Source organism: Solea senegalensis, linkage group LG8 (assembly GCF_019176455.1).
Source record: "Solea senegalensis isolate Sse05_10M linkage group LG8, IFAPA_SoseM_1, whole genome shotgun sequence".
Classification (NCBI taxonomy): domain Eukaryota; kingdom Metazoa; phylum Chordata; class Actinopteri; order Pleuronectiformes; family Soleidae; genus Solea; species Solea senegalensis.
The window spans coordinates 15,171,820-15,186,038 of NC_058028.1; the positions used below are offsets into that span (position 1 = coordinate 15,171,820).

Genomic DNA, 14,219 nt, shown 5'->3' on the forward strand with positions numbered 1-14,219 from the left:
ACTTTTTGCCCGAGAAGCTACACCTTTAATGTTAAAATGTGCAGCAACAACTGAGCAAGTCCTTTACTTTCACTGCTTCATATTTCTGATCCTACAGTCAATTAAAACGTCTAAATATTTGTGATTTTATATCATATTTGATGTACCCCGTGGCATTAGAATTCAATCAGTGTCCTTTGTATTTATTTGAAATAGCCTCAAGCCATTTTGCTAAGTTAAACATTTACCTTTATATGTTTTCAACCACCGCTCTGGTCTCCCGATGCTGGTCAGTGTAATGCAGATGCTATAGGGTTGATAAACACAGCCCTTCCTTTGGTTAATGATCCATCTATACAGCCTTGACACATTACACAGACACAGTGCAGACACTGTGAAAGCACACCAGGGATGTGGGATTCATTCTCTCTCTGTGTGAGAATGATTCGTTTCCTTTCATTACACGCTCGTATAGGAATATTGTATTGTTTTTATATAGAGTAGGAGAAGTCTGCACCTGAACTCTTCAACTGTCCGACCAATCTTTTTTTCTGTGTATTATTACCGGCCTATTACCTCCTCCCTCACGTTACACATTTGCCCACAATTCCACTCATACCATATTAACTTGTGTAGCGCGATCATGTCCAAACATGTTTGGCAGCCTACATGTACAATGTCATGTCATGAAAAAACACAAACTTTGGAAAACCAGGTATGGGTCACTCACTCACTCACTTAGTCACCAAGGGGTGCATCCTGGTTGTTGTGACTACACAACAACCTGGATGCCACTGTTAGCAGGAATTCTCCTTTAAGCTTGTGTTTGTGTGAGCGTGTGTGTGTGTGTGTGTGTGTGTGTGCCCCTCCCTAAGAGTGACTTTCCATACAACTTAGGCAAGAGACAGAACAGAAACAAGTAGAGCGATGTAACCAACGCACATATAAAGCATATATCTGTCCATGATTGTGGTTTTATGAACACCTGCATTGTTTGTTTTAGTGTCAAGAATCTTGTTCATCTGATTTCAAAGATACTTTACTACATTGGAATGACGGGAATATTGAATATTAAATATTATAATAATAAAAGAAAATGGTAGTGCACTAACAGGTGATCAGGAAAAATATGGCGAGCGAGTAAAAAAAGGAGAATATTTTAGATAGATATTGAGCAGCAGAGGCTGTTTTCAGCACAAGCAAACCTATGTGTCACTGGTACAGAATGAGAACATGAATGTGAAACTAGGATAATCCCGTCCCTCCACATTTCTTGAAGCAGAAGTGGGAACTCAGTACGCTCACATTTACCGGTGACACTCTAATGCTTCATTAGCGCGCTTTCGCTCTGTGATGATTTATCAACACATACGTTTAGACTACCCTTCGCATAAATGCCCTGTCGCCTCATTAATTTAATAACGCTCAACTACTGCAACTACTGTACTTAAACGAAGCGTGATTTCATTCTGACGCATGTCAGCATTCATCTGGCTGACATACGTCTTCCTCATACTCGTACTAACCATTTGGATATAAATATTACAGTGACTTTTCTGCACTTGCACAACATTTATCATTTCCAGGATTGAATGACTCATGTGATGAAGTGGCATGTACAGAAACTACACAGGAAAGAGTACTTGGACGTGCTTGTCGTCGTTGAGAATACGGACGCTGATAACATCATACAGACCCTATTTATCAAGGAAAGACTTTCTTTCATCTTTGTTCTTGTTACTTTGATCTATGCCGGTCGCCATGGCAGCAGGACAGATCGCACATGGTGGGAGGTTCTCAAACTTTTACATTTCACAGTTGTGTCCCTCCGCTATGAACACATCTACAACTCCAACATTCAGTTGTAGCCACAGCGCCACCTTCTGACCACAGGAAGTAAGCCTTGAGTGACACAAACAGAACAAAACAAAAAAACCTGTTTGATTATTTGACATGACATTTTTAGGGTGTCACTTTTCTCTAGCTCCACCCAGTGAGCACAGGAAGCAACGGCAGCTTCAACTGAGCGATGCCCAGACCTCTACAGCATTCCGACTCTGTGTCTGTTAGGAGTCGGTTGCTTTCCCGGGTCACTGTCACAGCATGTCCCAACATGAGGGATGCAGGAGGCTGTTCAGTGCCTGACAAGCTTGCATTAGAGCCTGAGGATCGGCTGTGATGTGATGACCCCATTGAAACCATACCACCTTACCTTAGATGTGTAATTTGTGTACATGTAGGCTATCGTTAGGCCCTTGTCATGTGTTAGTCTAGGTAATAATAGTTTGTAATTTTTACACACTTACCCTTCCACTATTTCATTCTCTATTGGTATCTTCCCAATACTCTGATCGACTACTAGAGCTGCCTTAGGGGAAACGTATTCTGGTATATTCTGGTAAAGTGTACAATAACACACGCTCTCTGTGGCTAAAAAAAACAGTATCTGTATGGTATCAGATCAGGGGCAACTTCTAACATTTCCTGAAAGCCACCAATTAGTCACAGTGTCACAGAGACCATTATGTCTACGTGCCTGATGTGACATTTTTAGGGTGTAAAAGCTATTGTTGGATTTTTGAGGGATGAAAAAAAAAGGATCAGGGCCAAACAAACATTTGAGGCAACTGATCCTGCAAGGATTTCACTCAGTGTGTGTGTGTGTGTGTGTGTGTCAGTACATAAATTAATGTTTGAAGCACTATAGAGAGAGCAGGCATGTAAAGATATGTAAATGAGGCCCTTTGCTTAAAAAAAAAACTGTTCACACGTTTGCTGAGAATATACGCTTTTCTTTCTTTCTTTTTTTGAAGCTGTTCTCTTAATCCCCGCCCATCAGCTCGATGTGAAACCTGAGGCAGAGGGAGTGTCATCCGGGAACACAGCAAATGGAAACTTCTTCCTCAAGCTCGGAGGTTTCGGAGAGTCTTATAAAAGGTGGCTGCATCAGCGTCGAGGAGGCAACTGTAACTCTGGACAGAGACACTTTTATCAGTCAGCCGTGGATCAGAGCTGAGTCTTCTCCTTTTCGTCAAAGAGGTACACAGCATGTCCGAAATGCTCGACGACATTTTCACGAAGGTGGGTCGTAGTTTCTTTTTTATTTATTTTTTTATTTTATTTTACTTTTGTTTTGTCCGTGGGGGTTAAAAAAACACCTTCAAAATCTCGGGTTGTTTTCCGCCGTTTACCGTGTTTTTTTTTTTTATATAGATATATATTCAATGTTATTGTTGTTGTTGTCATTTTATTCCACTGATAGAGAAACCGCTGTGAGTCACGGTCTGTTTTTCTTGACGCGATAATGAGATAAGGCAGTGACGGGCTGTGTTTTGTATCCCTGTCTTTCACTATTAAATGATTCACAACACATTTAAACAACACATAGGCCTATATATATAGTGTATATCACAATAGAGAGTGTTTAATCATTTATTTACATGGGTGCATGTAAATAGCTCGATATTGTGATATTGTGCAAGCTTTCCTCTGAAAACTTCTCTGTTGCTAATAAAAACAAAAAGAATCTGAAGCTATACTTACTGAAAAGTTTTTTTTACTGTGGAGTGTGGACGTCTGTATAGTAATGGTTTCTATCACTTCTATTTCTCTAACAGAACTTTCTTAACCTTTCCCTGGACGATACCTTGCTCCAAGCAAAGCTGCAGCTCAAAGTCCCAGGGCAGAGTCGGCTCAACCGATCGCCCTCCCTGTTCTCTCCTCTCTCCCCTCCTGAATCCTTGAATCACAGCCTGAGCACTGAGCATGTTAACAATGATGAGAACAGCAGCCCTTTCTGGTCATCCAATATCTGGGGCCAGGCCCACACCTCCAAACAGAAACAATTCCCCTTCAGGCCCGACCGCTCCATGAGCCTGACCGAGTCCAGCAGCAACTCTCTGCTTTCCTCTCTGGGACAGCTGAAGAACCTGGAGGCTTTCCCCTCGGGTGCTGCTACTGTGGCTCCCCCACCGGGTTTCCCTCCGTCGTCTTCTCTCCAAGCTCAGGTTCCACCAATGTTGGCCTCTAACCGTTACAAGACTGAGCTGTGCCGTGGCTTCCAGGAGACCGGCAGCTGCAAATACGGCAGTAAATGCCAGTTTGCTCACGGTGAGGCAGAGCTGAGAGGAGTATACCGCCACCCTAAGTACAAGACAGAGCCCTGCAGAACCTTCTACAACTTTGGCTATTGTCCCTATGGTTCACGCTGCCACTTCATCCATGAGGAGAAAATCAGCGATGATGCGCCGCCATCAGCCAAATTCCCTAATCAGCGGCAGCAAAATCCTATGGGTGGTCCGAATCCACGCCACCAGCTGCGCCAAAGTGTCAGCTTCGCTGGGTTCCTGGGCTCCTCCCGCAGCTCATCTCCTCCGTCATTCCCTTCGTCCTTCAATGATCCTAACCTGGGGTTCAGCCGCGCTCCCTCCGTCTCCCCACCTCCGGCCGATCTCCTCTCCCCAGTGTTTGCTGACTCCCTTCATCAGGAGGCGGCAGCATTCCAGTTTAGCAAAAGTCAGACCCGTGCCAGTGCTGGAGACATCCACAACATTCCTGTCATCCTGGAGCCAAAGGCCTCACGCTGTGTGTGTGGCCATGGAAATAACTTTAACAGCAACAACAGCAGAGTCTTTGCCAGCTTGGAGGCAGAGGGGCACCACCAGGACAGCACCATGCTCTTTCCTGGCACCAGCAGCCACGGGGCATTCGTGAAGCCTGCTGGACTCCAGCGTTTCTCCTCGGAGGACTCGCTGGAGGACAGCTACAGCAGCTCCAGTGGAGGCTCCAGTGGAACCGAGTCTCCAACATTCGACGCCTCATCCAAGAGGCTCACTGTGTTTGAACGCCTGTCCCTTTCTGACTAAGTGGATCCAAAGGAAAAGGACAGAAAAGAACTGCATCTATCTCTCTTTCTTTCTTCAGACTTGCTTCAGAACCAGAACTGATCAGGACGAGTCAGCTTTAGATGATACAATAACACTTAAACATTTTAATTTACGTTTGTAAAGAGAAAAAAAAAGAAAAAAAGGAACTTTGACGGTAACGAATGCTGAGATCAGAACCCAAAATGTCACCACACTCTATTTTTATACTGAAAAACATTACGGAGCCTTCTTTCCTTGTATGTGGTCTTCCATGTGAGCAAACTCCTCTGCAGGTCTTGACCGCACCAGGAAATAATCTGCTTCATAATTACCATCAAAATGTTAGTGATGATCATTAATGCGGTGCCTTCAAGATGATCTCTGCTTCACAGGCTGTTTATTCTCGGTGCCATGAACAGTATGTTCGATTCAGTAGCCTTAATCAGTGAGACCTGACGTGTCGTTGATCCCAATTTATCTGTGATATGCACTTTACAGCTAATTGAAATGGGAGAAGCTGTCAAATCTCCCGGTAGCATTCAACCAAAGCTTCAGACTCTCTTCTGCTCTGTCTGTATGTCTGTCTGTGTGTGTGTGTGTGTGTGAGTGCGCGTGTGTGTGTGTGCGTGCGTGCATGTGCGCGTGTATGTAACCGTGTCATTTTCCTGAATCCTGGGGTGCACGCATAAATAAGTTTCAGGATGCTGAAAGAACAAATGTAGCCTAAGCCAGTGGATTTCGATGTTTATGTGTAATCTTGATTCACTTTATTAGATTTTCTTCAGCCAAACATTCTGTATGCTAATTTGTAAGCTGCACCCTGTCCTCTGTTGTCCCCTGTTTGTTTGAAAACCTGGTTCAGGGACTTTAACACCACAGTATTCCTTTTGGTTATTGGTTGCCTTGTTTAACTTAAACTAATATATTTATTATGATATTTATTTGTGTTTAATGAATAAAAAAAAATGTATTTTGTACTTTATTTATGGAGACATATTGCAAGCTTTGTGAAATACCAATGTGAGGAGGAAAAAAAGAGAATCTTATATTTTTAATTGCCTGAAAGGGACAAAATAAATTTCTGAATATATAAAGAAATGCATGTATGCTGTTTTTTTGACTCTTTACTGTTCCTTTATTTCAATAACTTTACATTTTGAGCAACATTTGTCATTGCCAGGATTTGGCGTGACTCATGTGAGTGACACATACAGAAACAGACACAAAATAAAACACTTGACATGCTGATATCAGCACAAGTGCCCTGCAGAATATGGAAGCTGGTAGATGTGCTCACATCAGGTCTTTCTTTTTACACTGAAGGAGAATTTCAAAATATAAGTGTGTTCTCACTTCTGCCTCTCTGCTAAAATGAATTATAAATCACCATTACAAATAATGATCAGTGAATAAATAAATAAATAAACTGCCTCTGGAGCGCTGAGCCAATAATAATGCAATTCTATGGAGTCATTCATTTAATATAGCCCGTCAATGTATTTCAAACAACACTGGTGAAATCTGCAATTGCAATATGAGAGTCAAGGAAATAACCATTACAAAACATCACCGGGTCATATAACATACACACACACACACACGTGTGTGTCATTAATGCAAACATATAGGATGCATTGATGGAGTCAATAATATTGCGTTGATCATAGAAACAGATTTTAAGAACACAATATCTCCAGGGACTGGCCAAAGTTTTTGATTCCGGTCTTATTTCAGCGGCACACTCTTACCCATAAGGCCACGAGTCAGGATCATCTCAGTACTCAGCAAATAGCCCTTTATTTGGTCTATTGTGTTAGTAACAGAAGCCAATGAGTAACTTCTGCCTCTGGATTGTGGAATGTCCTTCTCTGTGTTCTGTCCTTCTCCCCTCCTCCTGTGTTTAGTGGCATACATTGTCCTCTGTTGTGTATACAGTGCAGTGTTTAGATCACACCACGCACGCACACATGCGGCCGCTCATTTCCAGGTTAAGAAGCTAATGTTTTCAGCTGTTTCAGTTCTGTGGGACCAGAGTTGACCTGTGTCAAACTCATCTGGCTGTGCATGAGTCAGAGGCTGGTGTTTACAGACATTTTAAACGTTAAGGAAATTCAAAAGAAGGTTGTGCAAACCATGAAAAATATTACATTTTCGTACTTTGTGTACAGAAAGACTTTCAATGGAGAGGACTGGGATGAAGTTTAACACTGTGAGTCCTGCATTAAAAACGTATTTTATGGTGTTGTGAATACATGATCCCAGTGTCTTTCAACCCATTGTGCTTATTATGGAGAGGATGTTGACACAATGAGGGGGAAAAAAAAACATGATATTTTTCCTAGACCTAAACCCGACCACATTCAAGACCAGGAAATGTTTACCGTCACCCTCATTTCCTCATTTCAGACAAAAGCACCACAAGCGTTTAAGACGCTACACACTACTGATACGCACACGTGTCGACATGTAAGTAACCTATGTAATTGCGGTTCAGAAACATGAGCTCACTAGTGTCTGCAATTTACAGAAACAATTGTGTAACATAGATCCCGGCAACCACGTTGCAGAAACTCCATAATAAAGATGTAACAAACACCTGTAGATCTGACAGCAGGGGGAATTAATTCTGCTGCCTGGACAGGCAATCCACGCTGGAAATTTCCAACTGCCGTTATTTCCAACATTCAGCCAATCCGATCGATCATTTGCGCTTTTGAAGGTCACGTCTGTGGTTCGTGTTCAAATGCATAGTCTCTTATAGGACACAGGGGTTGTGAAAAGCACATTTGCAAAGATAAGCAGAAGTCTGTGAAAATACCCTGTTGCAGTTTCCTCTTTATATTCCCAGAGAGAGATGGTCTGTCGAGCAGCCAGTTACCACAGTCACCACCCTCTCAGACTGTGAAAGCACAGAACTCTGTGTAGCAAGCAAAGCTGCAACCTGGAAAAAAAAAAAAAAGAAGAATGAAAAAGACACATTTCACAGCAAAGGCCCATGGTTACTGAGAAACAGACGTAAACAAATCGTTGGAGCGATGACGCCCCCCATTAGTGCGGGATGGCTTGAGACATTTTTTGTAAAATTGTCCAATTACTGATCTGATCGTTACAGTTTTGCGGTGTTTCCTGCATGGTTGAAATCTTTAGCAGATGTTCATTTGCAGGAATGACTTTTCTAACGTTGCCAAATCTGTGCTGCGTGAGAGTAGAAATATAAATACATGTATAAATACGGCTCTGGAGGATCTCTTCAATCAGATAATCAAGAAATATGTGGAGGGTTTTATAGTTTTTATGAGTTTTGATTTGCTTTGCTTTTTATTGTCCCATCATTTATCTTGATCTGAAATAAACACACTGTGGATATCAGGGCAGCTTAGTTCAGTTCAAATAGTGTTTTTTTTTCTTTGGTATGAATCATTTTTCAGCACAGTGACTGGTCTCTATCTACTGACACACACACACACACACACACAAACACTGGTGTGGTTTGTTTGTGATGAGAACACAGGGTGGCCCAACAACCCGGTTATGTGACTGTGGAAATGTGATTCTGGCATGAATTAAAAATCATAATGTGTATGATAGCCACTCCCCTGATTGTTCAAGTGTGTAAGTGTGTAAGGATGTTAATAAATGAGTGCGGGGATTTCCCCCTAAAACTAATGTGTGCTGATCATCCTGCTGGCATCCACAAATCGACGTTTGACTTGTGTAATTTAAAAAGAAAATCCATATTTTTACTTATCTGGTACACAGCGGAATGACCCTCTTTCAATCTAAATATTAAACTGCATTATACTTCCTTAATATTGTCCCTGACCACCCACAAAACACAGTGGAGCGATGGTTTATCAAACTGCACCCTACAGGCTGCTTTTTTTTATATTGACTACATATTGCTTGTCTATATGTTTCAACAGCAGTGTACACACCTTGAGGTCTAAACCCTTCTATGCAAATATACATACACGTGTGTCCTCCAAGGCATCCTTTTGGCTCGCTTTTCATTTAGTTTAATACTCCATAAACATCTGCAATGCCTTCTACTGTGCATTGTGTCTTTTAACCTTGTTTCCCATTTGGATTAGTGGCAGGATGTGTTGCTATGGCAATGGACAATGACCACAATGTGTGAACTGCCAAGACGAAAAGAAAAAAAAAGAAAGAAAAGGAAAAGGATCAGTGTGTGTGTGTGTGTGTTCACAAATATTAACTTCACAGTATGTGTTAGAAAAAGAGCACTGCTTGAAGTTCAGCAGAATATGCACGCATTAGCATCGTGCCAACACTTATACTGGATGCTAAGTATCCATGTAATTATTAATTATCTTTCCTAGGAGTTTTGTTTCACGGCACCTCATAACGCCTCGTTCCAACCACCGCAACGGGTCATTCTTTACACAACACAACACACAGCAATCACTACTTTCTGTGCGACTGTTAATGATCAACCACAAAGTTGCTGCTGTTAAAAAAACAAAAACCTCTTTATCTAAGTCACCTGACGCACACACACACACACACCATAGAGATAAAGTTCAACCCTGGGTGGAGATCTATTTAATGAAGGCAATAACACATGATGTGGTGTAAAGGTGAAAAGGAGCATATTCTTACAATATGAGATAAGAGAATAAAAGCAACGGTTTCAGGGCTGAGCCGCTCTAACTGCAAGAAAAGGAGCTCCACTGAACTGACAGCGATGCAGAGTGTGTAACATTTGCTCTTGCGTAAAAAGAGGAGTTTCTGTCAGCGATCTGTTTTGTTTGCCGCTGGATAGAAACAGCACACGTCATCACATTTCTACCTGTCCAATGTGCTTCTGTGCGAAGACCCTGTGCTTGTTTGCACGCCTCTGTGTGTGTGTGTATTGTAATTTATCATGATCAGGTTTCAGTCTTGATTTTCTTCCATCTCCCAAAGACCCATCCCTCCCCTCCTCTTTTTTTTTTCTGTCATAACCTGCAGATTAAGCATTAAGGTTGAGTAATCCTTCAACCCCAAACCTTCGTCAACCATTCAGAGAATGACGAAGTGCATTATGTAACGGTGCCTTTACTAACTAGGTCACTGGAAAACACAGCACGTTTTTTTTTTTCTCTTGGAAAAGTAAGTGCTGGATGGGTTAATGCACCTCAACGCGGGGTTCATGATCGGAGCTCTTGATCGACTTTGCCCACAAATCTCTTATTCATCTGAGCAGAAGAGGAAAGTAACCACGCAGCAAATGTAAAGAGATATATGGGAACAAGATTGGTCATACTTTTTACTCCTCTGGGCTGCTTTCACACATCCACTTTACTCTAATACTCGATGACTGCCCCCTACTGGTCAAGACATTATGGCTTTTCCATGATACTCTGTGCTAATGATCTTGATTGTAATCAGAGGGCGTGTGGCTAAGAAAGAGGACACAGCACTGGTGTTCACAGTTATGGTTAAAATTGTTTAAAACCAAATGAAATAATACATTTCTCCTTACTCTCATTGATGAAGGCTCTCGTGAATATTAACCTGTAATGATTATAATTGAGCTTGGCTGACCCTTACTATTCCCTCCCTTGAACCAAAGTGCACTTGATTGTAATCTGTATTTTGTGTGAATCATTGACTAAATACTGAGCATGACCGAAGCATAACATGGAATTATATGTGAAGCAATGGGCTCGCTGCAATGGGTCATGAGTTATGAACACAGAACAGAACCTTTATTGTCACCTCAGGACCAAAAGCAAACGTCTCTTTCTCGCCTTCCTCCAGAGAAATTAAGGAGAAACAGCAGTGTCAGTAAGTCAGAGTAGGAGGAAAGGGAGGAGGAAATGTTTGAGTAGTGACATCACAGCGGCGGAGTGGAAGTGCGATCCTTTTATAGCCATGTTCTCCCTCTCTGCCACATTCCTCAGTCGCAGAGCACAGTCCGCTCCTCCTCCTGCCCCCATTTCATCCAGCATCGCTGCTGTGACGCAAACAGGGGGAATGAGGGAGATGTGGGGGGGAGGACCCCAGTGGCTGGGTCGGGGTGGATGAGGAGATAAGACTTGGTAAACTCAGGAACACTAAAAGAGAACACACAAAAACTCCCTTAATCACCCCTCCCCGGCCCTCTTGACCACTTCCCTTTGCTCCACTCTCCCTCTCTGAACTTTTGCTTTCACTGGCTGTGCTTTTAAGCACAGATAAACTGGAGGAATTAAAACAAAGTGAGTCATTTTTAATTCACTGAAGAACAAAGCGTTCATTAAGTGTCACAAAAGCCCCTGCCGTAGGCCTCAGTAAATCTGGCCATACTCTTATACTTCAATATATTGTTTTTATTTCAAATCCCCTTTGTGTCAAACTCACTCAAGGACCTTTGTCCTACAAAGCCCAGGTTAACAAGATATAGCATGTAAAGGTGAGAGGACATGGCTGACAAAGGCAAGAAAAGACAATTGGATGTTATTGTTTTGACCTTCCTTTTGCAAAGAACTGATCGTAAAAACGGGAACGGCACCTGCTGTTCAAGACGTTGTTATCAAAACAGTTCCAACGACCTGGAAACCAACTGTAAAGTTCATAAGACATTTATTACATTAATTACACTGGGCACACCTCATCGACACACCTAATTTATGCTCTCAATATGATATATTCACATGCTTCAAGGCATTTGGCAACAGCCTAAGTGTCACATGCCACATGCAGCATTCATCTGGGTCATGGTTTGTTAAGAAGCAGCTCATCAAATGTCATGAATTGGTGGAAAATCAGTGGCAAACAAAACAATGTTTTTTTATTGAGATACTTAATCCATCCGTCCATTGTCTACCACAGTCTGCCTCTTTGACTTTCATCATATTTGCCTTAAGAACAACTTGTTTTTAACGTTCTCTCGGCTCAATCCATCTTAAGCTTTAAATTATTCAGAATCTTCATAGCGCGGTGAAAGAATGGTTGTTGTGTTTTTTTTGTGCGTGTTCCCAAATGATCAAGATTTATTTCACTTCAGATCTCCCCCACATTCTCTCCCAGTGATGTAAGTTGCCCAAATATTTCCAAATGGCACCAGAGGGTAGGGGCTAAGAAAAAGTTTTCTTAGACTTTCTTAGACTTGTTGGTGTAATAAATCAAGTTTAGATTGAGATTTCCATCAGCTTGATGCCTCATTGTCAGACGTTTATGAAGTCGATATGATCGGTTGCATCACTCTGTAGGGCAGAAGAAGAAAGTCCCTTCAGACAGTTTCACATCTGTTTGAGTTATTAAAACACATCTTTCACAACAGGCTGGCCATTACATGTTCTGTGCACGCTTCCTGTTCATGCTCACACTCAGTACATGCTTCTCCTTTTAGACCTCTCGCTTCCTGTTTTTAAGTCGTTGTTAAGTCGTAATGTGGTATGAATATAAAGCGTCACTCCGTCAGCGTGCGCGTATTAACCACACATGTGTGACCTACACATACAAACGATAACAACGCTGTGATGACGGCAAACATTGTTTTAATTAGGACACTTTATCCTGACTTGTATTTTTGTATCATCTGGAAGTGATCATTTTTTGTATAAGCCCTTAGAGCGTGTCCAAGCTTAGCACATCAAGACATTACCATGCTTGGAGGAATCAAAATCCTGCCTTTGGTTCCTCTTTAGTTCTTCATTTATGACTGCCATGGCAACATTTCTATGAAATTCAACAAACAGTTTGAGGTATTGACAGATTTTGCCTTGGAAAGGGAACCATTAATGCTGCATTTATGCCTCAAAAATGAAATAACAAGCGACTACAGTAGCTATTTAAATAGTGTGCTTATGACTCAGTGAGGTGAGAATTATTACCAACTCTGCACTTGGCCTCATCTCTGCAACATGGTGTTGTTACAGTTACACTATATTTTTCTTTTTAAAACAGAAGAACACCAAGAATATTGTTGACCAGCATCTTACACAGTTTATGGCATGACTAGAGCATATGTGTAAGCGCAGCATATTGTTGTTGTTGTTTATGGTCCGCAAATGTACCATCTTGGTTCACTGTTGTTTCCAGACAATGCTGCGATACCTGTATAGCATCAAGCAGTTCAGACTGTGACTCTGGAAAGAGTTAAGATCAACCAACAATTTAATACAGACACACCAGAGACACAAAAATGCTTCTTCTGTGAGATCGACCATTATATTGTATTGATGTGACCACCAATTTTATTCTCCTTTGGGAAGTAACTATCTTTTCTCCAAATCAATAACAGTATTTTCAAATCTTACCACACCTCTCAGGATAAAGTCATATTTGCCCTGATCCTCAGAGCACCAGTGGCACAATGCTAAGGGAGCAGTATTATAGGCTCAGCCGTGTTGTCAGTGGATGTGTTATTTTAGCTCCAGTGTCTTAGACTTAAGCTAAAATCAGCAGCAGGCTTGTGGCTGCTGAGCCATTTCATGACACAGCACACACACACACACACACCTTAGCCTGGAGGACAATAGACCTCTCTGTGGAAGTGCTCACACACACACACACACACACACACAGAACTATGTTTAAACAGGTGGGCAGAAAATGAAGTGGTCAGTAGTGTAGCGTGTGTGTTCATGAGTGTGTGTGTGTGTGTGCAGAATGGAAGTTAGTGCAAGTCCTTAAAAGGATAGCTGCACAAACGTGTGTGTGTGTGTGTGTGTGTGACCTTTTCTGGCATAAACACTGACCTTGTCAGGACCAACAGGCCTCATGGAGACCAAAACCTTACATTAGGGATAAAGGTTATGGTAAATGCTTTGTTTAGGCCGTCCAAACGAATGGAAGTCAATGCAGAGTCCTAACAAGCAAACCTCTGTGAGTGCGTGTGTGTTTGATTATAGAAAGGAAAGGAATGGTGTATGTGTGTTTAGCCTTGGCTGCCCTCCCAGGAATACATACCACAGTGACACTGGCAGTGCAAAGACCAGCAAAATTCCTTCTTTTAAAAATAAGCATCATGGAAACATAGTGGACAGGAGAGGAGAGGAGAGGAGAGGAGACAAGAGGAGACAAGAGGAGAGGTGTATGCAATTCATACAGCTGGGATATAAGTCAAAGCAAAAACCGTACATGGTAAAACATTAAAGTATTACACTAACGGGGAATAAGAGGGGTGGCATTATTATTATTATGAAAAAGCAGTTATGTGGATGTGTATTCTGTGGGTATGTGTGCAACATAAGGAGATGACTAAAAAATCCATACATTTTTCAATAATTCACTTACATATTAGTATACTTAGTTAATTCGTAACCTGGTTTCTTGGTGTACATTAATCTGAGTGCAGCAACCAATGTTTCACAGTTTGACAGAGGAGAATGCTGTATTTTATAAATCTTAGAGGTGATAATGTAACAGGAAGCCTCGAAGGAGGCG

At 41.8% G+C, this 14,219-nt stretch overlaps 1 protein-coding gene across 1 annotated transcript; it reads left to right on the forward strand.

Annotated features, from left to right (window-relative positions):
* The first annotated feature begins 2,919 nt into the window (after positions 1–2,919).
* zgc:162730 (uncharacterized protein LOC564559 homolog) lies at positions 2,920–5,942 on the forward strand. The gene is made up of 2 exons (XM_044032984.1): positions 2,920–3,060; positions 3,597–5,942. Exons 1-2 carry the CDS (start codon positions 3,028–3,030, stop codon positions 4,842–4,844), a joined length of 1,281 nt encoding a protein of 426 aa, XP_043888919.1. The 5' UTR covers positions 2,920–3,027; the 3' UTR covers positions 4,845–5,942.
* The last annotated feature ends 8,277 nt before the right edge of the window (positions 5,943–14,219 follow it).